The sequence below is a fragment of the Aplidium turbinatum genome, chromosome 14 (assembly GCF_918807975.1).
Source record: "Aplidium turbinatum chromosome 14, kaAplTurb1.1, whole genome shotgun sequence".
Classification (NCBI taxonomy): Eukaryota; Metazoa; Chordata; class Ascidiacea; order Aplousobranchia; family Polyclinidae; genus Aplidium; species Aplidium turbinatum.
The window spans coordinates 15,763,969-15,786,693 of NC_137485.1; the positions used below are offsets into that span (position 1 = coordinate 15,763,969).

Sequence of the window (22,725 nt, forward strand, 5' to 3'; positions counted from 1 at the left end):
CTCTGGTTATAATTAGTTACAAGCGCTTGATTTTTTAAAACTTTTTTTCCGTAAGGTGTAAAACTTGCAGGAGAGGCTACCTATTACTTCGTTCCAAAACAAACTCAAAAATTTAGGTTAGGTAAATACTTCTTCCAAACAATTGAAAAGTGTGTGGCGATAGTCAACGGATTGCCGTAATCAAAGGCAAGGACGCTGTTTTCAGAAGTTTTTTTTAAACTCTTTCTGCTTGACGTAACCAAGTGTTGAATAGAAACATAAGGAAGTGCAATTTTTTTTGTACCGTAATGTCATCTGTGGCAATTGCTACTTACTTACTGCAGCTCATCACCGTATATAGACAGAGTAGGTTTATATTTGTCTTTTTGTGATACCAACAAAAGAACTATGCCCGCAGGTCATACAAAGTTAGCGTATTATTTTCAAATCTCATACGAAATATCTTCAACTTCATCGCCTAGTCACTAGTGCCACACTGTAAAATATCAGCGATATTTCGTGGCACCCACAAAGTTGTTGATTAAGAAGGCATTGACGTATTTTGCCTGCTATTTGTAGGCTATAGGCCTACTATTACGTTTCTTTCAGAACTTGACACTTTTGAATTTTCTGAAGTCGAATCATTGCAGAGTGAAATATTTAGGAAAACTGTTTTTTGCGCAGGTCACAATCATGTCAAGCAATGAATATTAAGCTTATAATGACACTTTCACTTGTCTTTGGCACAGATGGAAGGCTGGATAATGTTTGGTCGTTTCTCATCTAGCGTGTTAAGCAAACGATCTTTATGAAAAATGAGGCTATATCTTTACCAACTCGTTAAGCTCTCTTTGAAGATATGAGAGCTTTTAGTATAAAAAAAGGCGATGCGACTGCATACAGCACAAAATATGTGTGAGGAGAACACCAAACTAAATTTTTTTAATTTTCTTGCGATTTATTGGTTTATGTAAAATCAGTGAAAACTCTTTAACCAGATAGACAATGCCGTACTTTTTTTTTAAAGTCAAAATAATTCAAAAAATGATGATTTTAAACAATAATTTCAAAGTGATTTATTCATGAAAAGTAGTCAAAAACTTGCGCACGACTCAAACTAACTAAACTTTTTTTATTGCATATAAAAAAAGGCAAAATTATCTTTTTTTTGAAAAACATCACTAAAAAACTGGTGAGTCATGGGCGTTTCCATTAGCCCACGTGTCGAGATGCAAGATACCATATGCAACAAACGAAAGCAATTATTGAGAACGTCTCTCCGCTCTATGTAAGGAATGCAAGACATATTTTCCAAAAAGCAATTTTTCACCATGTACCAAAATTAGGTTGGAAAGATATGGAAACAAAACAAAATGACTTCTTTTTCATTTATCTTATTTTAAACTAAATACAAAGTTATTCGAAATGAAACAATACCTGCGTCTGATGTTATTGATCAATGCTGAAGAAGCTCGAGAAAATTTGGATAAACAAACTATATTAAAATGTGCTCTCCTCCAATGCGCCAAGTGAAAAGCGTATTTTAGCTTGTATGCATATACTTTATTTTAAATTATTTAACACTCAGCAGTGGTGCTTTTTTGCAACAAAAAACTGTTTTCATTTTATTGAAACCACATTTTATATTTTCGTCAGTGACGCACTTGTGGTCAAAACACACTATCAAAGTAAGAATGTTGCGATTTTAATAGCAGAAAAGTTGCTGGTAATAATCCGGGGGTGTGTCACCCCCTACTTATAGTGAAAGGTATCCCGATTCTTAATTAAGACAAAGCCTAAGCCGTGGGGGATCATAAACTTTAAAAAAACGTTCTGATGTGATTTTTTCTCGTGTCAAATCAAGAAATCCCACATTGAGGCAGGCCGTTCAGCGTCCTACCAAATACATAGCCGTATGCTCTTGAACGTGTCGAACCGGCATCCTTTCAAGAATCGTATACGGGTTCACACCACACAACTATGCAGCTGAAGACGTTTTTACACTGTTGGCAGTGAATTTATTTTGCTAAGACATTAAAAACATCCTATCATGCATCAACAACTAGTTTAGTCACATTTAGTCTATTTTTCACAAAACGGCCCCATGTTGGAGTGAGTCGAGTGAGTACATGCTAAAAACATTGTCAGCATTTTATGGCTAAATGATGACGTCATTAGTCTTGCAGTTTCATAAATTAGTGGTTGGTGCTTGGTCTAGGCCTTTATGGCCTAAAGTTAGAGCATGGGGTTCTTGTTGTTAGATGGGGCTTAGTTCTCTTGTACTTCTTTACTGTTCCTTTGAGCACGAGCTACATTTTATGCTCACTAATTACGTTGTTTAAATTTTTTTGTGCCTATTCGTCTTTCTGAATTGTTATGTTAGGCCTTTTGTTTTACAGCCTGTAGCCAAATATAAATTGACGAGGGTGCTTAAAAGCTACGCATTGAAAAGCCAAACCAAAGGAGCAGCATGTCGTTATCAAGCAAACATTTTTACAAGTTAATAACACCTTTGTTTCGATTCAGGGCGTGCACGGACTGGTTGAAAAACATTAATAATAGTGCAGCACTCTAGTCATGACTTTTAACGCGTTGGCTCGTTGGTATCCGCACGTGCTGGCGACCGTGTAAATTGTTTACGAGTGTGCACGACGTCATGACACAGAACAACGTTGCTTGAACTTTCGCTAGTCACGTTTGTAGAGCATGTCTATTAAACGTTTGTTGAAACACCGACTAATGAATCTGGATCTCCCTTTTTCTCATAAACTTCATATATTCAGATCAAACTAACTGTCACAGCACATTCCCGCTGTTCCACTCATATTTGACAACTTAAGATTCTGCGCTAAGATAAAGCTGAGACCACTCAGAATGTGAAAGTTTTGATAAACAGCTAATTCTGACATTTTATTTGTGATGAAATTTTTCAATATTGCAAGTAGGTTACGGTTTTGACAAAGAAAAACAACTGAAATCAAGGAAAAATCGAACGCATAGCCTACGTATCATGATATTTCTCAAAAATTCGAAATAACTTCAAACTCATGCACAACTTCAGAATAAAATTTACTTTTTTTATTCAAAAACGCCTGTTTTCAATATTTACAGTCCCATACTAATGTATATTGTTTGACGTCAGTATAGCACGGCGTTGAATTGGAGAAATACGATATAGCCCATAAACAGTTGACTTTACAAAACATTTGCCATGCCTGCCAAATAAGGCAAGGAATTATTGTGTTTTTGTGTTAATGCATAGCCCACAATTGGACGGATAATATCAAACGTGCTTGCAACGATCTTGCTTTCCGTTTATGAAATTAAGAAAATATTTCAAATGTAAACAGGGGATGATGCGGATACAGCAATATCTTAGATTTAGAGGCAATCACGAACCAGAGGAACGTGATTGGCATTTGTACTGGAAACAACAATTCTTTTATTTTTTCGTCAATCTTATCTTCGGCAATTTCTCTTCAACGGCAGTGTAATATTGTGCGAATGAAAGAGCCTACTTCATCTGTTGATCGTCATGATTTTCGTGCAGATTGCGTATCAACAAAAGCTGATGTAATAAAGAAACATGTGTTGACCGAAATGCTACAATACCAGGTTAAAACAAAATATTTTCATGTTTTTTAAAATGATTTCTTTTCGCAAATGACATTGCAAAAAAACTCGGAAAAGCATTTCACGATCAGAGTAACACTGACGAGAGAACGACAAATGTCAAATATGTCGTAGACGTAGACGAATCATTTGTTTCAAACTGGACTGAAGATATGCCATGGTTTGTTACATCTATGGCTACCAACTCTAACTAGAATTTTGAAGTAGCCTATACTCGTTTTTTTTCGAATTTGATCTCTAAACTAGCAAATCTCTTAACTGGAATTTAAAAAAAGATCAATGTTGTATCCACTAATTTAGTACTTTTGAAAAAAAGAAAAGATTTTAAATCCACTGCAGTACAAGCACTATTACAAAGTAATTATCAAATTTGAGACTGATGCACAAAACTTTCATTTTTTTTTTGTTTTGCTGAACATATTTCAACTTTTTTGAGATGGAATATCGTTACGCTCGAAATTGTAAAACTTTGAAAATAAATAACTCAGCTTATTCTATTTCGTACTACTCGAATAAACACAATCAAATTCACAGGCATGCTTGATTTGTTGGCTACAAAATATAAATCTAGCGTTTACATTGATTTCTTGCATCAGCAAATTAGCAGTTGGAAAAATCTCCGTTTGTTTATTCATGAATTATTCCAGCAGTAAAATGTAATAAGTGAAATTCCATCAAAATCAAAATGTCTTTGTTGTTTAAACTATGGAAATCGTGTTTTTATATCAATATAATGTGAATATTGGTGTATTGTATATCATTGGTAGGCCTAAATAAGTTAATCTCTTTTTACTGTAACAAAAACAAGCTACAAATAAGATAAAATGTGACTTACAGGTAGCTTTGGTAGATAGCACATGATAGCTACTGTTTAAGTAAATGAGAATAGCCCGGAGCAAGTTTGAAAAAGGTATCTTCCACTTTCTCGGATAAAAAGGAAAAAAAATACCAAGACCGTATGCATTTGCAAGGCTATAGCTTGAAACGTGACCAAGAATATTTGCTTAGTAGTCATTGATTTTGTGAAACTAAAATCCTCATGCTGATTTTAAACCGACCTTTTTCCGTGAAGCAGAACCAAACGATCGAGTCATTTATGGAGCCAAAAAGATACGCAGCTGCAAAGGAAAAGTATAGCGATAAACAGGTGGATTTTGATAAGTTTTCAACTACGCCTATGGATGATGAACCATCGTTCAGCCGACATCTAAGTTTGGAAAAACCAATAGGAGAACCAAGCTACTTTTCTGAGAACAATCGACACGTAAGTGGTGCACTTGGTTCACCTATGAGTCAAAGAGAAAAAAGTCTAAACTTAAAGAACAACAGCGGATTGAACCAAGATGAGCCATACAATCTTTCCGTGCGGAAAAGAGCGTTTTCAAATACAAGCATTTCGACAAGTTCTATTCACTCAGAAACTTCTGTCCGAAAAACACCCCCAAGAGAAAGCGGAAGTCTCACAACTCAATTCTCAGTTCCTGGAAGCTCTGAGAATCCGGCTCTGTTACTTCCTACGGTTATAGCTTCATATCCGCTTTCCGCTCCACACGGATTTCCTACTTCAGATCTCTATGCTTACAGGCCGCTGATTGCCCCCACGCTTGTGGCATCCAGTGGACATCAGCAGATAGCGGGAGATGTTGAAGAGTTGGGTCGTGTGCAACAGAATTTACTTCAACTTTCAGCTTATTATTACGCCTGTGGCGGGATGATGCGAGATATTGTTAACTCCATGAATACGGCTAACCATTTTAAAATGGCAGACGAACCTGCGCAGCAAAATCGGAGTGCCAGCAATGAAAGTATTCCGGCAGATGTTCGGCGAAGTAGTTCCGACGCAACTCCAGAATCGAAGCAACTTGGGGAAAAACAATTTTTCACAAATGATGCTGTTTTGAGGAAAGTCTCACATGAACAACCTTACCTACCTCAATCTTCAAGTGCATGCCGCAAACCAATGTTTCAATTTCCGAACACAACAATAAACCAAGATACAGCGACAAAGAAAACAAAATTGCTTGTGCAAGAAAATAAAATAACAAGTGCAACATCTGATGACTGCGACGCAAAAACGAGCAGACACTATGCAAGACCATTTTCGAGTTTTTCATCGAGCGGTTTAGATGCTAGAACAGCTCTGAGAAATTTGCCGTCCGGATTTTCCTTAGCTACTTCATCTTACAGCAACAATAATAGGGAAACTGTAAACCAACAGATTTCTACAAATAACATCGTAGATCCACAAATCTTTACTTCGACTTCTGCAGCACGATACGACGTGCAGCATGGTTCATTGGCATCAGGCCCACGCTACGCCCAAGCGAAAGCTCCCAGCGCAAAAACATCGTCACGACCAAAAAAGCGTTACATTTGCAAGTATTGTGGAAGGGAATTCACCAAGTCATACAACCTTTTGATCCATGAAAGGACGCATACTGATGAACGACCGTACACATGTGAAATTTGCAATAAAGCATTTCGAAGGCAAGATCATCTACGTGATCACAGGTGGGTGCTCGTTTAGTATTTTGATCAACAACTATTTTATAAATGATAAATTTCATTTGTTTCTCAAGAATTCGAATGCAAGCTACAGTAACTACAGCCTGAGTAACAAGTTCATAGCTTTTTACATGACTAAAATGATGGATAACTTAACCAAAAAATGTGTTCGATCATGGGATCGAGAAAAGCGAAAATGAAAGACCTTTGATCGATTTTTCACTTTCGTTAAAATGGCCGACGCTTCAGACGACTGCAGTGGAAAATTAATTTTAGCAAAGTTGGTTTAATGCGTTTTCATTCGTAAAAATCAAGAAAAATTACAACCTTTAACAACCACAATAATTTAAAGAAATATTACGGACAATATTTGCAAGAATTTAGTTTTGACAAAGATTTAATTACGCTTAAATGCATAGTGTTAATATCTTGACCACAGCTGTTTTATGAAAACAATTTTTTTAGTTGAGATTTATTTTTGGTGTATTTATTTGGTTCAAACAGTACGGCAGGCTATAAGGCTCCTTGTTTTTCTAAAGATCATTTGGAAAAGGTAGTAAGATTACTTTTGCATTAGGTTTGCAATATATAGACTATGTGCTGTTTTGCGTTTTAGAATATTTTAATTATGAAAAATGTCCATCTGAAAAAATAGCATACAATCTGCCTCACCAAAATAATACATTTTTCTGGCTGACGACTGCTTTTAGACATTGAAAATAGAACTTTAAATGTTTTTAGGTATTTTTATGTTATTCTGCAATAATTAAAGATATTTCGAAAAAAAAACTACTTGCAAGCGTAACAAGACAAAAAGTAGTGAAAATTGAAGTGTGTTTGTTGTTCATGAAACTTCTAAAATCCTGTAGTCTTCTCAAAAACGTTGAATAAATTGAAGAAGTTTTTTTTTGATTTTTTATTTATTAGCAAATCAATGCAATGTGTGAGGGATATGTCACCGTGCCTATCTTTTTATAAGCGGTGCATTTTTTTATTTAAATAAAATTTAATTGAATACCATGCTGTTTACTTGAATTAGTTTTTTAATGTAGGCCTAAGCTTATTTTTTGATTTGTGCTGGCATTTTTTTTTGGGTTTTACAGAGTGTTTCCCTGATGGTAATTTATATTTCAGCCTAATTACTAAACTTATTTTTTTGATTTATGCTGGAAACTTTTTCTGGGTTTTACAGAGTGTTTTTCTGATAGTAATTTATATTTCAGGCTAATGACTAAACTTATTTTTTTGATTTATGCTTGCAACTTTTTCTGGGTTTTACAGAGTGTTTCCCTGATAGTAATTTATATTTCAGCAAATGACTAACTATTTACTTGCAAATGACTAACTATTTACTTGCATGTTTTTATTACACTGTAAATAGCCTGCCGTAGATATAATTACAAACTATTAGCAAAAAATTTGAGGCAACATTTCATTCACTTAACATTTAGTAAAAATGTTTTTAACATTTAAATGCTATTTAAAATTTCACTCAATGCTGCTGCTGATTTCGAAAATGCGGTTAGGTCTACTGCTTACAAAGTCAATGAAACTGAATGACAACTTGAAACTGCGCTGTGAAATTACACCAGTTTAGTGCATATAGTTGATTTTGCTTACAGATAGGCTATATCTTTGGTCATATACAGGCTTTAAATATATATGCTGATTTTAAAATAGTCTTTGCACCAGCATTACTGTTAAAGTAGCTGTACACTTACAAAGGTGATCTCCAGTTAGCAACACTTCAACCAAACCAGTTGTTTCAATAAAATCTATAATAAAAACGAAATAGAATTGAGCTGTGACAAATGTTGTTACAACTGCTGTTTTATAGCTGCCTGCAATTCTCGGTTTAGATCATCCTATGACATTTCAGTTCAGTTTGGTGGTAGCCTACTACTCAGACATTCTTGACACTACCATAAACATTGGGCCTGGCCTACATTTTAGACTTGTGCTTTTAACTGAATTGTATCTACTGCAGTTGACTAAAAGCTATAGCCTACAGGATTTCTGCAGGCTAAAACAGAAGTAGCCTACATTTCAATAGACAGACGTAGCTTACCGGTACGTGCAACTGCTAAAACTTACTACCATTTTAATTTTAGCTGGATATTGGTTTCACAACACAGTGAGTGATTTTGAAAGTCAGAAGTAGCCTAACATTAATTGGAAATATTTTGCTAACTGAGCTTTTACTTAATATATACTGTATAAACAATTACAAATAAAAATAATTAATTGAAGAATAGTTCATTGAAAAGTCAAACAGTAGTCTACCACTGTAGCAGTGGACCAATACCAATGAAAGACAATACAAAGCAATAAACTCTGATATGAGTTGAAAATGTCACAAAATCATAAAAAAGAACATATAAGTTACTATTACTGGTAACCGCTCTTTGGTGATAGCTTAGTTAATACGGTTTTCATAAAGCCAAGTAACTGATAGTAAGTTGAAACTTTTTGTCAACGAGTAAGCCTATTTCTATCTGCTTTTTGTAGGCCTACAGTTTTTAGCTACAAAATTTGCTGTAGGCCCTTGGTCACAGCGGTAAACCATAATCTCTTCGTGGGAAAATTGTAACGTAAGATTCCCAAATCCGTTCGTCTGCATGCAATGACCCAAAAATAAACACACTTTCGAAACGTCTATTCAAAGTGTATTCCAGTAAAATTAGCCCGAGGCTATCGAAAATAGGTGCAACGCCTACACCTCTAAAAAACTGTCACTACAATACAGATTAATTGGATAAAAGACGGAACTTTTGTCCAGCTAGCAAGCACTAAGCCAACAGTTAAATGTGCGGCCAACTTTCAAACAATCATTTTACGAATGACCAGAATAGATAGCAATATCTCAAATTCACGTATGCAGTACTGTGACGCAATGAATGAAAGACAATTATGAAGTCATTCCAACAGGTGTTTAAGCTGATGTAATATTTCCTGTTTAAACAGGCCCAAACAGGCCCAAACAGGTTTGACACAATTCTTATGAACGCTGGTGCAATTTTGGCACATTTTCTAGCAACTTCCATGACGTAATATTCAGTAGACTTGAACGGTTTTATATGACGTTTGATTTGTACAGAGATTGGCCGTAACAGCCCTTATGTCTTATTATAAATGTTTTTATACTTTAGGTCCCAAAAAACAAATAAGTTGTATCCCTTATTTTTGATCGTATGTTTGCAAAAATTACTTTATAGGCTATAAAAATTATAAGTTTATAAATATTAAGTATTTTTAAGTTTTTCACTCACAGAAAGCTGGGCAACCTCAGTCAGACTTCGAGCGTGAAATTGAGCTTGGTTATGTTTGTCGCTGGATAAAACGAAAGTGATTGACAAAAAGGCATTGGATTTAGACTTAGACTTGAAGACTTGTGGGCTTTTACTTCAAACTTGGGTTTGCTGCTTTTGCAGACAAGTCTAACTCCAGTCTCAGTCAGTTTAGTTTTCTGTTTGGGCAGAAACTGTTACAAGAATTTCAATTTGGTAAAAGACAAAAGTCTGATGACTAAATATGTCACGTAACCGGTATGACTTGACAACATTTTGGAACTTCTGATCTCAGCCACCTGCAAGCAATCGTACAGTTAGTGCTCAGTTAGCCTGGGTTTCTTTAGCCACACACAAAAGAATAATGTTGGTATTTCTGAACACTGTTTCATGTTTAAAAAGTTTATATCATGTTTTGTTGGACTTGTGCAACTAAGTCGTACGTAGATTTGGTCAAAAAACATGTGCAAGCTGTGGCGTTGACAAGGGAGTCCAGGGGTAGGCCTACGCCTACTTTTGACCTGGGCCCAGAATGATTTTAAAGACCCATAAACTTGAAGAGATCATCTTGTATTCTTTTGAATGTAAGCTTAGTGCGTTTTTTCTTAGACGTGTCTTGATTTAAGTCCCGAGGATCTCATTGTTACTGGACCCAAACTGTATGCTCAACAGTCCTGTGTGCAAGTCCAATGCCCCAGTTGACTTTGACTGTTATTCAATTCGAGACTATGTAAGTCATGCTAGCCCGCTATCAGCAACAGTGGCTATCGAATTCTGTATACCAACAATTTGTAGAAGTAGGCTACCGGATGTTCAATTCTTGTCAAGAGGAAGGAAATTTTGCACAAAACTGTAAACTATATGGTCTTCACGTTTTCAGAAAAAAATATTATTGTGAAATATCGGTACCGGTAGTTTGAATCCAGGGGTGGATCTACCGGGTGGGCCTGATTAGTACAGCCCCACCCAAATTGACAGTGGGCCCACCCAAAATCAGATTCATGAAAAAAACAAAAACATATTAAAGTTTAACACTAGAACAACCAAGTGGCACTGAATTGTCTGTGGCATCACTATTTCACAGCATTTGTGATAGATATTCGGTAACATTAAGTTTTTGTATGCTGGCCGCCGTGGCATTATTGGTGAAGGCCCACCAAGATATTTCCTAGGCCCACTCATAAATTACGTTCTGAATCCTCCACTGTTTGAAACTAGCATAAAATTTTTGGAACCTGTACAAAATTAATTTGAAGAAACTCCTCATTAAATCACCCACCCGGTAGTGTTATCAACTGATAAAACGTTTGTGGCTTCTATCTGCAAAAAGTTACTTTGCATTTACGATTCAAACCTTCATTCTGAGATTCTTCGCTCAATCCCTCTCCATCTGCTTGTCTATTTTAGGCTATCTGCTGGTTTCAGTTAGTCACGTAGATTGACATGCTTTTGGTATGCTTCTGCTGCAACAACCAATTTAAAACTTCAGTATAACAACTGCTGCTCAGTGCTCAATATACTTCTCAACAGTAAGTTGTTGTAATGGATGTTTGTCGACGCGAGGTAGTTGTCGATAAGGCTCTATCAAAATGACGCTGCACAATGCGCTGATCCTGCGAAGTGAACTTTCAGAAGGTCTTTCCTTAGATACTTTTACAATGCAGGGCATTGCACTTCAGACAAGAAAAGACAACATTAATAAATAAACTGTTTTGGTTTGTTTTTAAATCTACCGTCTTCTCCCGATTGTTTTTTGACCCACAAGCTAAATATGGAAAGCTTAGGCACAACAATTTTTGGTTAACTTGTACACCAGTGGAAGCCTACCAACTTGACCCAATATCTATAGTTCAGCTATTGACTACCTTGACCCTATATCTATAGATGCACGTTTGACTTGTTTGATAATGACAAGTGGGCGATAGCCATCATTACCTATTTTACCAATAGTAGCAAACCATCACTAGTTTACATACTGTGCATTAGTCCTATTCCTGGACATGACCTAGGCCAGGCGCGGATTTATGGGGGGGGGCCCAGGGAGCCCGCCCCCCCCCCCCCGAAATTTTGTGAAAAATTGTATGTTTCCGCATCAAATGGTTTGATATGCTTCTAAACAGCTGATATTAGTCCCTCGGCATCACAATTGATGAAAATGGTTGTTTTAATGTCTATTTTCTAGCATATCGTATATGTCGTAGTATCATTGTTCATATCTGTTTAGCTTTTTCTTTCTTTTTAATTGATTTTCAAATTTTCTGGCCTCCCCCGAAAAAAACTCTTAGATTCGCGCCTGACCTAGGCTACAACGGATCTTGTCTTTAAACTTTCACAGTGTCTAAAAAGGAATAATACATAACATGATTAAACAGCTGTATTTAAAAAAAAAAATTCCTGGTAATGTAACCGTACAGAAATATTCATGCACTATACAAAAGAGCAAATAATATAGGTCTGCAAGGTTCTACTATTGTAAAAATGATACGTGCAGGCTACAGTACTTAAGAAGGTATAAGCTTACTTGTGTAGCAAAAACTGTACGATACCCATTGGATCATTTCCATGTGGTAGCTTATTCTCTATTTCTTCAATACAGATTATTATCTGTATTTTCGGTATGCTTTTGCGCATGCGCGTAATTATGCGCACAAATTGAAATGATCACTTCCCCTGTTTTACGATGAACCAACCCCAGAAAAACTGCTTGCGGCTGCATTGCAACATTATTAACGTTTTTTGGTGCAGTTGCAAATAATATTTGAACTTTAAATGCAATAAACAAAAAGTGACGTCAATACAATATGAGGAAGTTTTACATGAAAAGTAATTTTCAGAGTAGAGGGAGGGGTTGCATGGATATTTCAATTTTTTTCTAGAGGTCTTAGAATGTACTGTTGTGTCCTAAAATCAGGACTAAAGTTGAAAATAAAAATAAACCAATATCATTTGCCTACTGTTGTCATAGCTTCTGACAATCAGCCTATGTACCTGAATGCACCTTGTTTATTTTTAAATAAAAAAACTTTTAAATAAATTTATGATAAGATCTCTTTAGCAACATTAGAATTGTGGGTTAATTGATGCCTTAAAGTAAAGAGATAGTATGACCACGAGAAATGGAGTTTAATAAAGTTAAATTTGCATGAAAAAGCTAAAACTGGATAAGTGAATTACTTATGAAAGCAATATGTACATTTTAAGACAGAATTTTAAATTGATCTAAAAAGCTTCATTAACTTTTGATAGAAGATTTTCCATTTTCCTTTAGGCTTCTCCGTAGTTATGGCTTCTAGCCCACTACGCTTCCTCTTTGAGTTCCTTCTCCTTCTGTCGACGCTGCCCGTTATTGACAAGTGGCAAGCAAATAAAAATGTAATGAATGTAGGCTACTGTACTGAACAAGTTTGAACGTTAAAACAATTTTATCAAATTAAAGGATAACTATCGCATTTGAAGCCAAGGTTTCACCATGAAACCAAACGGCAGACTATGTGCTGAAAAGTTGGATTCAGAAAGAATTTCGCAATTGCAATGGACTAAGCCTTTCGCAAATCTCGGAATTGAACTTGTTGAGCATTTGAAATTGAAGCCAAGTTGGGCGCTTCAGAGTTGGGCGCTTCGGTATGGAAAGTTAGTCAGAATTGGATGTTCTTTATCTATTTCTTTATTTTGTATTGGAAACATAACTTTAATTAAACAATTGGGAGTTTGGACTTGAATCAGTGGAAAATGATAGTGTTTTCTATATTAACATCACATGTTTTAATTCCACAGAAAAAGAATCATATTTCTACAGATTTGGCAATCATATTAGAAAGTAGCTATAAAAATATCAAAGGTCATGTTGCTGCACTTGCGTTGCTATCTATACTCTCAAAAGTGCATTAATGATTATGCTGGAAACCAATAAATTAGTCCCTAAAATAAATTGCTCACCGTTACGTAAAATTTACCTTATGTAACAACGTCCAGGAAAAATAGCATAAACCACGTTTACGTAACGGTTTATGTAACCGAAATTTTTTCCCGATTATGCTACTGTAATTTTCAGAAAATTAAAGGGTAGAACAGCTAAGTTTCACTTCAAGGCAAATTTCTTTGAGCAAAATATCAACATTTTAATGATTTTGTGCCTGGTGGCATTTTAAACTGATCAAAAGAAAGATGTAGCAGCATAGCGCTTAGCGGTTACCTAATATAATCTAATCAGTTATAGTTAGACCTAACGTGGCCCGATCGTTTTTAACCGTAACGGAAGGTCAATGGGTAAAGTTGCTGCAGTGAGTGACCAATGTGTTGCAATCGCTGCTTTCATAGCATTCTTGGTCGCAATCACACGACCAAAAGCACCGTTACTCAAACAAAGAGGACTATTTTTGATTGATCAAGATTGATGTATAGCCTACTGTGCTACGCGTTTTCTGTGAAACCCTCTTCCTTCAATCATAACTTCCAACTTTTAAATCAATTCTAGGCAAAACAATATAGCATTAGCCTTTTGATACCAACTCTTTAAAACCAGTGTAAAACGTTTCAAGACAATTGAAAATTACTTTTAGTGCATCATCTAACTGTCGGACTATAGCAGCGATTGGTAAAACGTAAAGCGAAAAACAAATAACGATAATATGCTATTTAGCGCAAAAAAACATAAACTGTGATTTGTTTCGTTTGTTGTAAATTAAGTTTTTTGAAAATTTCATTTCGAAGTTTCGAATAACCTTGCAAAGAACTAAATTTAGAATTGGAAATTTTAAAGTTATAAACTTTTTGCAGACTAAAATGATGTCATCCTTTCTTTATCGCAGTAAAAGTTGAACGCCAAGAAAACAGAAGCTTAAAAATATAAACAAAGTTCTTTTTTTCAGATACATCCACAGTAAGGAAAAGCCATTCAAATGTTCTCATTGCGGAAAGGGGTTCTGTCAGTCTCGCACATTGGCTGTTCACAAAACGCTGCATATGAAGGTAAAAAGAAAGATTTTAAATGTGTACCAGACTCTAACTAGGCCTACATGTAGTCACCCAAACACGCTTGCTTCATTCTCAGCCAACACACCCAATCAACGTATGCTATATATAATGCAAGATATAATGCACATAAAGCCACACGCATATGATATTGTATGATCTTTAACAAATATCTCAGTTTTGATGCATCTACAAGAGCACGCGGTAAAATTTTTTAAGTTTTTGGTTAATTAAAAATAACAATAGTGCTGTTTACAGTAAAGCTTTATCGTGAAATCAACAGGCGTAACTTTACAAAAATCCCGTGATTTATTAATTATTGTTTGCGGTTATAATTCTTCAGTGTAAAATTTTTATACGTTGTAAAGTATAATCGACGTTTCATTAATACTGAAGAAAATTGCTCGACAGTTGACTTTGGAAAAAGTTAAATATTTTGACATTTAATATGAACTTCTAGTAGCGTTAAAATCTGATTTCATAAAGATTGTGCAACTTGAGCAACATGAAAAGTTAGTTTGTAATATTTCGATTTCTGATGTGGGATTTTGATGACTAATATTAAAGCTTCAATAACGGTTAATGTCTCAAGACCGTAGTGTAAATACTTTAATCATACAAAAATGTAGAAAATAATTAAAATCAAAAACTCTGCATGGTATATGACATTAAACGCACTAACGATTACCTTGTATGAGGCCTCAGCTTTTTTCAAAGAAGCTTAATCATAATTGGTAGTTTTTTTGATAAATTATTTAAGCAAAAAAATTCCGAATAAATGGCGGACCGGTGGTGCTTCAATAGGATCAGAATCATACGTCTCCGTTTTCTGTCAGTTTACATCGAAAAATTTACAGCACCATTGATAAATCGTGTCCGGTAAAAAGTAAAGTTTAGCCGGTGTAGTGCCTTTTGTGTCATGACTATTTTCGTGGCTTCTTTTTATTCAAACAAACATGGCTAAATTTTGCTTTGAAAAATCCTAACGCTACCATTCCATACCCTGATTCCGTTTAATAACTATTCTATTTTGATAACTTTTTGTTTTTGAAATTTAAAAGTTCCCTTGATTGGCATGGTTTCACAAAAGTGTGCATACTAGAAAAGATTGTGGTCCATCTGAGTACATCACACAAATTCGACTCCATTTATGACGTAATGTTATAAGATGTGCAACGCTGAACTGCGACCTTTTATTGCATGTCTGCATGTCAAGCGTTTTAAAATACTGCAACAATGTTCTCTTCATTATATTTGACACAGGAATCGCCCTTTCAGTGCACGATTTGCGGCCGGACTTTCAACCAGCGGAGTAACCTCAAAACACATTCTATTAACTCATACGCCAATCAAACCATTTCATTGTTCGACATGTAGGTGAGATTATGCATATACAAAAAGGATTTTCTTTAATAAACTTTTTTAGAAAATAGACAATATGGAAAAACAAGCAATCTCGTATGACAAACTCACTGTTCAAAGTTTTCTGGTGGAAGAGTACAAAAATTCCGAAGCCGAACATTATTAAGCTTAATTTGGTTTAGATTTTTACAAACACAATTTTGCTGCTTTTTTTTGTCAGAAACTGTTTATTTTTTAGTATAAATATTAAAAGTTGTAAAAAATCTTTAATTTAATTTGAGAAAACTATTGTTAAATTTAGACATTTAGAAAGAAGTATAACGTGTGAGCTTAAACTGAGATTTCGAAATGATCTGGTTTTCCATTGTTCACATTGCTAAGTGGTTGATTCGTACATTAAATAAACAAAGGAAATTCAACTGCTCTTGTAACTTCACTTATCTCGTTTGGCTCAAGGCGATAAATTTAAAGTAAGCATGGCATTTTCTGTTTAATTTACAACTTTGAGAGGTAACCAGTCTGTCGACAAATTCTTGAAAACATTTTCACGGCATGATTTAGCTGACAGTTTAGTTTTGCTAGATGGTGTTGAGTTTATGCCACATTCCTTTGTGTTGCTTGCAATAGATATTACTTGTGTTGTCAATTCCAATCTTGGTTTGTCAAGATAAAAGTTATTTGAAAAAAAAAAAAAACTATTATAATACGATTAAAAACAAAATGATCGTTATACATTTTCTGAGCAATATCTCCAGGCAAGAGTCAACGAGTTCAAAAATTATTGAATATTTTAACTAAAATGCAATTTCATACAGCAGCTGTCGCTAACATTTAAGCTATTTATAGTAGTGATAGATTTTTTTACTGGCGACCTAGATAAAGGCTTCGTGCCCTTCTCACCTTAACTAATTCCTCAGCGAGCCAACAATAGCTACGAGTGACAGTAAACTGTAGAATGTTTAGTTGCAAATTGATATGGAAGCTTTGGTGTTGTTCTATTGAAGTTTACTTGGTGTCTTAAAGTTTAAAAGAGTTCTCTTTTGGACAATGCTGAAAACCCAAATTTTAGTCAAGTATACGCGATTGGGCTTTTTTATAACTGGAATAAAAATGAGAAAAAAAAAGATAAAATGTGAATTTCAAAACTAAGGTTTGTCCGCATTCCAGCAATTTGGCTTTGGGCTTGCTTTGGATTTAGCAACTTGATATCGTAGTCGACATAAATTTGAAATAACTCGATCGAAAAAACACTTCAACTATTCTGTATAATTAAAACCATTAAAGTTTTATACTACAAATAAATTTGTTGGAAAACAAAATATTTTATGTGTGCCAGCAATAAATAATTCAGTCTGTGTTTGTTTGTTTTTTGTTTTGCATAGATTTAACTTTAAGCCGTAAAGCAAGTATTTTTCTTAATATCATCTTCATTGTGCTTTCTTTATTTCAGCAAAGTTTTCCGACGGAATTGTGACCTGAAGAGGCACACGTCGACCCATTGTGACAGAGCAACTACGTCATCTTACTCTGGTGAAGCAACAAAATCGATTTCCTGCACTACGACAAAGTAGCACGGAAATAAAAACCAAAGTAGCAAAGACACAGCAGCCTAGATGCTTTCAATGGATCTACATATTTGCAATGTGTCTAATTAAAAGGCAAGATTAAGCTTTGACACGGAAGGTTGATATTCACATTAAGTGGACTTGAAGGAAAAACTTGTTTATCTTTTCGTGCAAGGTGCATATTGAACAGAAAATTATAGAAATGCTTTGTCATTGCTGCATATTAATCGCGCAATATTAATCCATTAATTGTTGTTGTTCTTTCCGCGTAGTAAGCTATTCAAAAAGTCATTTCAAAGTGCACACTTCTGTACTCCGACGATCAGTCAATGTTGTATATCCACGTCTAGATAATAATAATAAATGAAATATGCTTCAAAAAGATCAATAAAACTTTACTAATACAAATCTACGATTTTTCTATTATTGCTTGTGACAGTGGAGTAATGCTTAATATCAAAGGATAGAAGTTACAGCAATAGGTGGTTCAACAAACAATTCGTCAGGCATAAAGGAAGACGAATGTTGAAGGCGAATGTTAAAGCATGAATTATTGTACCCTTGCTTTAAAGTGGAAAATACATCTATTTCTCATGAACTATCTTCAGCGGCTGACTGATTTATATAGATAAAATGCATACAGATGTAGGCAAGCTTGGGTTAATAAAAAATATGGTCGAACATGGCTACCTAAGTAGAGAAGTGGCCATGGGTCGAATAAATGTGATTGCATACCGTGATAAAAAAATTTCCAAGAAGATCTTTGCAAGTACTGTGAACAAATTATTACGCTACTGCTAGAATTAAGCTTAGCCAATAAAAGCTTGACAGCGCCAGCAACGTTTTCAGCCACCGCAAAGCTTCAGAAGCTTATGGGAAACATTAATCCACGCACTACACAAAGTTTAAGCTAAACATTTTTTTTGCAATGTAGATTTTGCTTTCAAATACAATGGATAGAGCTTTTGTATGAAATAAATGCCATACAGTGTTGTATTGTAAACTAAGTACAGGTATATTTATATTGCAAAGGCTTACCAGGAAACTGCATAATTTCGTAACAGTTTTAACGAGTTCGAAGCGAAAGATAACGTTCATATAAGAAAATTCAGCTCAATCTGAGCTAAAGAATTTAAAAGTTGATGCTACCTGATTTTTCAGATCACTATCTCGATGCAGACTCACAGCGAATGACATTTTAATCTAGCATCTTGGCAGCAAGTTTTCAGAAAAGTAAAACCTATTGACTTTTGAAGCGGTGTCTTATCTCATCGATTTTTAGTACAGCATGAAGCACCGAAGGCAAACTTCCTTATTTTCTATTTATTATCGTGGTAGCAATCAAAAACAATGAGGCGGCAATAAGATAATTTTAAATTTTTTTTTTGAGTTTCGTTGTAGTTACGTACTAAAACGCTTTTTTTACATTTCAAATCGAAAAAATGGCTTTGCAAGTCCAATAACCTACTGAATTTTTTTTGCATTTCCTTGACGGCGATGATAAAATACTTATCACGGAATTACCATAAACTGTAATTCTTTCAAGCGCTGCCAAAAGCATTGACAAAATGTATCAAATGCAAGGTAAGCATTTGTTACCCGGTCAAATGCCAGAGAGTTAGTTTTACAAAATGTGTCTTTGAAAGATGTATTAACTTGCAATATAAACTCACATGGTGCATCAAGTTCCCGTAATGCAAAGCAGCCTCGAGAATTCCCGGTGGTCATCATTATCACCATGATAAGTAGGCTACCCACCAGGGATATCTAAAGAAGGGGATACGAAGGCTTTTATTACGTCTGACAATAGAAGGGCTTTAGTTTATCGTAAAATGACAATTGGCACCGATAGTAGTTTAGTAAATCTTGTTATGATAACTTGCATTGCGCTATTAGAATCAGGCCTGGATATCCACAGCATGCTCATGGTTGCTTGTTAATTCAACTACCCATATAGTTGCTTTACATCTAGCCTACTGCAAAGGCTTTGTTAAAAAAACAGCTTACTCGTAACTTTTCAACTGTCTTTCCAAACAAGTATTCTTTAAATATGCTCTACGTAACATTTGCTAACTGTCTTCTGTAGCTCATTGTACCAGCTGCACTACAAAATTTTCTAAGATTTTAAAAAGAACCACATGTTTAAAGCACTACAAACTACCGCCCTGGTAGTGTCATGAGAATAAGGCAATCGCTGCGAGCCTTCATATCCCCTTCTCTAGATATCCCTGTACCCCACAAGGGAAAATCAGCCGGTCACAAATGGTCCTTTATTTTGAATCTTTTTCTTCTGTTAGAGATTTCTTAATTTTCTTCTGAAAAACTTCGAATCTTCTCACATTCGTTTTCGAATTGCACCACTGAGAATTTCATCACGACCAAATGGGTTTAGGTTTCTTTGTTTTTATGGGTTCAATTTGAGAGACTGCTGCAAAGTTAGCCTCTAAAGTAAAGAATGTATTCTGTATGTCTCCATGTGGTTAAAAAGAATTTGCTAGCCTTGTGAGGTTTGAGTTAGACAATTGTTCTGGCTTGTTTGACTCTTTTTTGATACTAAAAACGATACAAAAGCAGGAAACACCATTAAAAAGCTACTCGGTGTGGCACGCGTTGGCAATTCTCTGTGATAGAGTTAAAAACATAAATTAGAATATTGTATTAACCGTCATGATTGCAACAGGATGGTTGTAGTTTAAGCCTCAATGATACACTAGCACCAGCCCTTTTTAATATAAAGTAGACTACGTAGACTACACTTGGCCAATGGGGTAGTTAGAGGGTGGTTGTGAACGCCAAATTACTCCATTGAGACGTATGGGAGATTTGTTATAATTGAAACCATGATAATAAACACAACCAGATCATTAATGATTCAATTGTCGTGATGTCACAAACGGGAGAAGGTGACATCAACAAACCGATCTGCCTACGTAGCCCTTCGTAGGCCACATAGACGCGTAATCAGCTGCAACGTAAAGGTTTGTGTCAGGAGGACAAACTTCGCTAAACAAGTTTTATTCTGCTAGCAACAGTTACGTGCCAAACAACCAGTTTAGCACTATAATAATATTGCTATGGTTTATTTGTTGTCGCTCTACAACTGCTGAGATCTTTTAGCGACAGAGTTCATTTTTAATATTGTGTCAAATTTAGGATGTCATTACATTATTACCCGACTAATCCACACTGCTGCGTTATGCAAGAGAAAACACAATCTGTACTGCTTTTAAAGTCTTCGATGTAAACCGACCTGGAATTGATTTTAGATCTACCGGCACTAGAGTCAAAAGCAATGTCCACTCGGCCAGTGATCTGAGGAGCTTAGTTTCATATTGTCGAATTAAAAAGATGCTTTGTACTTGACTTGCCAACAGGACAGTCATGCAGCTTTCTCGTCGCCTTGTATGTTCTTGCATATAATCACAAGTTAGCGGGAACTAATCAAATAAAAAAGTGTTTGTTTTGATGGTTTTGGTCAGAGATTCAAAGAAGTATGTGATATTCAGCTACTGCCAAGCTAATCATTTCAAAAGTTGTGCAAATTTTGAACTCGGTAAATTCGCTCATGCTCAAGGTTTTATTTAACGTTCAAATAGAACTTCTGGTTGTTGTGTTGTCGAAAATGTACAGAAACACCTCAAGACAGATCTGCCTACTTTTAAATTTTGAAATAATTACTTTGATATTATCTGAGTGCTTACCTGCAATATCCTACAACTAGTGTTGTGTTTAATTTCTCTCTGGGCTCTGGAGAGAGAGGGGGCAATTTTATGCCCCTTACAGCCTTTCAGGATAAAACAAGCTGTAGAGACTTTAGAGAATAGTAACTCTATTTGATGTACTTCGCTCTGATTGGCTTTCTGCTAGGCATTGAGCACTTTTTGTAGTATTAATAGTATTTATTGTGTATATATCAAATAAAGTTTACTTTCAAGGTCTCGTGATTTACAGACTCTGGGCAAACCATGATTTTCATGTTTCCAAGACTGATTCTGAGTGGTGATGCTTGGAGCAAGTGTCACGTACGACGCGCCACACCAGAACAAAATGTTCCACCCAGTGATGTCGTTTCTAGAAGTTATTGAAAGTATTTCCACTGCATTCGATCGTTGACCTAATTAACCAAACCTTTTTAAGGAGTCTTTTTGCCACACCCGTATCTCTGTTAACCAATGCAACATTTCTGCAAAATCAGAACACGAAAAACAGGCTGAAATTTCCGAGACTTTTGTGTTTGTTTATGCTTTTTTTGTCTATCCACCGCACAAATGTTGACTTCTCTTGAAAACAAAGGCTAAGCTGATGAAATATTATAAGTGCACTCTTTTATTTCGTAAACATTCCATAAGCTCTTTGCACCAAGAAAAATCATCCAACAAAGAATTTGCTGACAGTTCAATTATTTTCATATTAATTTCATAAAAGAATTAATTTCATAGGTACAATTCTGAATGAAAGGTTCTGATGGTAAAGGACACCATCTAAAAACAACGATATTGAAAAAACATCGCAAAAAAAGTAGATAAATTTGTTGGAAATTAAGCACTTTTTTTTTCAAGTACAATATGCTTACCATTAAACAATATCACTTAATAATTTTATATTATTAATCTTTCATAACTGTTGGTATTGAAATACTGTAAAGTGTAAATAACTGTCAACATGTCAAATGGAAGCGTTAAATAGAGCACACATAGGCTACCATATAAAGCTCTTTTCTGAACCATAAAGTGATCCAGAAATATTGTAAATCCAAACATTCTCTAATTTTGGTAGAGAGGTAATTTACCATAGACAAATAAAACCTAACAACCAGACGGCATTTAACATAATAACTTGAAAATAAAATGACAAACATTCTATAGCGGTCAATTATTTTTTTACGCCCCGGAAAGAATTAATCGGTTGCAACGCAGGGCTGTCGATACCATTCGATCAAAATAAGCGCTCTACTCACAAGGCGTAGAAGCCTGAACCACTTGTTTGGCGGTGTTATCATTTTCATGAGGTATTTCGATTTTTATGGCAATCTATATCACAGGCCATGTCAGCATGCAAGTTTTCGAGTTCAATTGGAGGCTGACCTATCACGTTTGATGGCAAACCGAACCACTAATTATTGCCCAAGTTGCTAGTTTGAGTAGTAGTTGCTAAATATAGTCTGTGTATGTTTTGTGTGATTTTGTGTTATTTCTCTGTTTTACCTTATACTTCCATTGACGTAATGACGTCAGAGACAACGCAGCTTTTGATTGGTTAGTGCTTTACAGGCGCTTACAAAAGTTGTTATGTTAAAGTGGCTATCTTCAAATCCATAGAGATCCAATAAGGTTAAAACGTGCAGTTTCAGGGAAACTGGGTGCACCTTTGACAGTGTAGTTTCTAGTAACTACCATGTCAAATCTATAGTACTATAACGTAAA

The 22,725-nt window shown here is 35.3% G+C and overlaps 1 protein-coding gene across 1 annotated transcript; it reads left to right on the forward strand.

Annotated features, from left to right (window-relative positions):
• The first annotated feature begins 4,596 nt into the window (after nt 1-4,596).
• LOC145783499 (uncharacterized) lies at nt 4,597-17,857 on the forward strand. The gene is made up of 4 exons (XM_082595388.1): nt 4,597-6,123; nt 14,273-14,372; nt 15,639-15,748; nt 17,188-17,857. The coding sequence occupies exons 1-4, from the start codon at nt 4,652-4,654 to the stop codon at nt 17,306-17,308; spliced, it is 1,803 nt and encodes a 600-aa protein (XP_082451514.1). The 5' UTR covers nt 4,597-4,651; the 3' UTR covers nt 17,309-17,857.
• Nucleotides 17,858-22,725: the final 4,868 nt, after the last annotated feature.